At 34.6% G+C, this 2,838-nt stretch overlaps 1 protein-coding gene across 2 annotated transcripts; it reads right to left on the bottom strand.

The window, feature by feature from the left end:
* Window positions 1–723: 723 nt before the first annotated feature.
* On the bottom strand, window positions 724–2,663 carry LOC111994332 (ethylene-responsive transcription factor SHINE 2). Of its 2 annotated transcripts, none has more exons than XM_065762066.1 (3): window positions 2,370–2,663; window positions 2,200–2,290; window positions 724–1,762 (listed from the first exon to the last, which is right to left on the bottom strand). In XM_065762066.1, the coding sequence occupies exons 2-3, from the start codon at window positions 2,277–2,279 to the stop codon at window positions 1,225–1,227; spliced, it is 618 nt and encodes a 205-aa protein (XP_065618138.1). In that variant the 5' UTR covers window positions 2,280–2,290; window positions 2,370–2,663; the 3' UTR covers window positions 724–1,224. The 2 variants fall into 2 exon arrangements, with proteins under 2 accessions (XP_065618138.1, XP_065618139.1); XM_065762067.1 differs by having other exon boundaries at window positions 2,456–2,662.
* Window positions 2,664–2,838: the final 175 nt, after the last annotated feature.

Here is a 2,838-nt window from a genome sequence, read left to right as displayed (position 1 = left end):
AAGTGCAGTGGTGTTCATGAATAATATAAAAAATAAACTGAATAGTAAAATAAACTAGCTTTTTAGTTTTTACCAGATATACACTAAGCGGTGAAATACTGTTGTTGTTGCCTCTGATCGAAACCCTAAGGTTATCATCCCTATTGCTTTAGTGAATTCATGATCCATGTCCATGATTATGTTGCTAGCACGATTCTAATGCAGAGCTAAGAGAGAATATGCTGAATTTGGGAGAAAAATATGTGGAAGAGATGTGGGAATTTGTGAATTGTTTGTCTGTGAAAAAAAATGAGAGTTGAGAGAAAAGATGCTGAAAATGAGGAAAGCTGTTGAAGAGAAAAAAAAAAAAATTTGGGAGAGAAAAAAAAATTAACATAACTTTTAAATAGAATGAAGAAATAAATAGAGAGTTTGATACAAGTGTATGTAAATAATAGGGTAAATTAAACTAGAAAAAAAAGTTTTATTTATAATTTAACTAAAACTTTACTGATTGTTGAACCTGATAGGAACGCTCTTAGGCAAAGAAAGGAAAAAGGTGCTTGCCGCTTGCTTCACAAAAGTTTGCTCTATTATTTCTTCGGATTGAAATAAGTTTCAAAATAAGGCATAAAAGAACCTACAGTTAAAAAATTTTTTTCTGGCTTTTTCAATATTAACTCTAGAAAGTAGAGATTATCACAGAGATTAAAACGAGACTAAAAACTAAAATGGAGACAGAAATTAAGTACTTCATATGTAATTTCTGCTTGCAACTTATATACATGTCATTAACTACTATAAACTAATTTTTTCACCTGTGTCATTTCTCATTTGACAATGGAAACAGTGAAACACATTTTTTAATACTTACATTAACACAAGTAGGTATATAGCACATACAGCTAAACCTTAACAATTTTGGGAAAAGAAAAAAGGAACCTCTACAATCACTTGTACGGTAAATTAGTAGTTGCAATTATGAATCATAGGGCACTATATGTGACCGCAATTGAGGACTGTAACTCCTATTTGACCTGCATAATTTACTGATTGAAGCTTTTTGACCTTCCATACATAATCACATTGAAGCTTGACTTAGTAGGTTAAATCCTCCGCAAATCCTTTCCCCTTTTTATTCTCCATACAGTACTCAGCCACTAGTCTGTGATTGGAAACTCAAATTAAGAAAACTAGAAGTGCAATAATTGAAAGAAAGTGCAGAGGAAAGAAGTGCTAGCTATTTCATGGACTTAGAAAAGGAAGGCTTCCTTTTTCTTCTTGAAAATCACTTGATGGAGTAGGATAATTCCAGTTAAGTAGTTCTTCTATCATTTGCATTGCCATGTTATCCTCTTCATCAACTTCATGTCCTGCATCACTCTCAACCCTTGGTGACGCTGATGACAATGGCAAGTCATCCTCCAATGTTTTTATCTTCTTCTTCCCAAGCTCAATTTTCATCACCCAATTTGATCCTGAACGTGACCCTGCACGCTTTTGCCACACTCCAATATGAGAGTTATCAGCATCAAGGCGTAGGCAAGTGAGGGAAGGAGATTGTTCTTTGCAACACTTTCGAAGCTTGGTGCTAAGGAGCTCGGAAAGAGCCTTTGGAGACAATGGAGAGTCATCACAAGGCTTATTTGTGTCTTCCTGATGACTACTTGACACAGGAAAGTTGGTCTTGGCGTTCTGGCCACTCATCAATATGGCTGCTTGGTCATATGCCCGTGCTGCGGCCTCAGCTGTCTCAAATGTGCCTAGCCATACCCTTCTCTTCCTATTTCAAAACAAGGTATTGGAAAGAGAGAGATGAGAACTAGAAAAGAAAGACAATGATGCATCAAATCTAATCATTGTTACACGCGCCAGAGTAATATACTGCTATACACACTCCAATTGAAATCGTATTTTGAAAACATAATATCAGTTACAATTCTGAAATTATTGTGTACATACATGTGCTATCATTACTCATAATATATACTATATTTCAATAAGTGTGCATATTAATTGTTTGCTAAGCCATATATATACATACCCTTCTCTTGCTATATATGTATGGATGTCAAGGCAAAAGAACATGGGGAAGAGATCAAATGATACATAAATACATATATACATATATATATATATATTATGTGTGTGTGTGTGTGTGTAGAGAGAGAGAGAACATAATAATGAGCACGGTGATAATGCATGAGTGGTTGAACTTACAGTAATGGGTGGCGAATTTCTGACACCCAGGAGCCCCACTGGCGTTGCCTGACTCCTCTAAACTTCTTGGATTGTACCATGTTATTAGAGACTGAAAGTTTGTTGCAGAGAGAGAAAGTAAGAGAGATCAGGGATGAGTTAGAAGAGGAAATTAAAATGGGTGAACGTACAATGTGTGTGATTATATAAATTGTCGGTGGTGGTCTGAAAGTTGAAGACTTGAGGTAAACGGTACTTGTTGCAATAAAAGTTTCACCTGCACCACCATAGGTTCTTAACAACTGTAATAAATGAGCATCATACTATACATCCTTCAGATCCACACAAAAATGAAGCAGAAATAAATGTTTAATATCTTTTTGTTATCCAAAATTGCTACATTTGCTAAATTTTTGTATCCACATTTTGAATACAATATGCCTTTAAAGCAATGAGGTTTTACAAAAATGTTTCACGAATAAGTCAATAGGGTTGTTTTGAAATTTATGAGACGCTACGTAGTTAGTTGCTTAACACTAAAATGAAATGCTAAAAAAAATGATGACCAAGTCTTATGGTTTTGCGGTATTCCTACTTCCTAGGTTCTCAAAGCAAAATTAAATGTTTATTATCTTGCTATAATCCAAAATTGCTACATTT

This window comes from Quercus suber, unplaced genomic scaffold (genome assembly GCF_002906115.3).
Source record: "Quercus suber isolate HL8 unplaced genomic scaffold, Cork oak 2.0 scaffold_440, whole genome shotgun sequence".
In the NCBI taxonomy this organism is placed as follows: domain Eukaryota; kingdom Viridiplantae; phylum Streptophyta; class Magnoliopsida; order Fagales; family Fagaceae; genus Quercus; species Quercus suber.
The sequence above is the reverse complement of the archived record's forward strand: the minus strand, read 5'-3'. Positions and strand labels throughout refer to the sequence as shown.

Excerpts from the sequence above, each read along its gene's own strand:
- LOC111994332 (XM_065762066.1), bottom strand. The coding sequence starts at position 2,279 with ATGGTACAATCCAAGAAGTTTAGAGGAGTCAGGCAACGCCAGTGGGGC. Across the intron at positions 1,763-2,199 it reads GAAATTCGCCACCCATTACT|GAAGAGAAGGGTATGGCTAG; the intron begins GTAAGTTCAACC and ends GTTTTGAAATAG.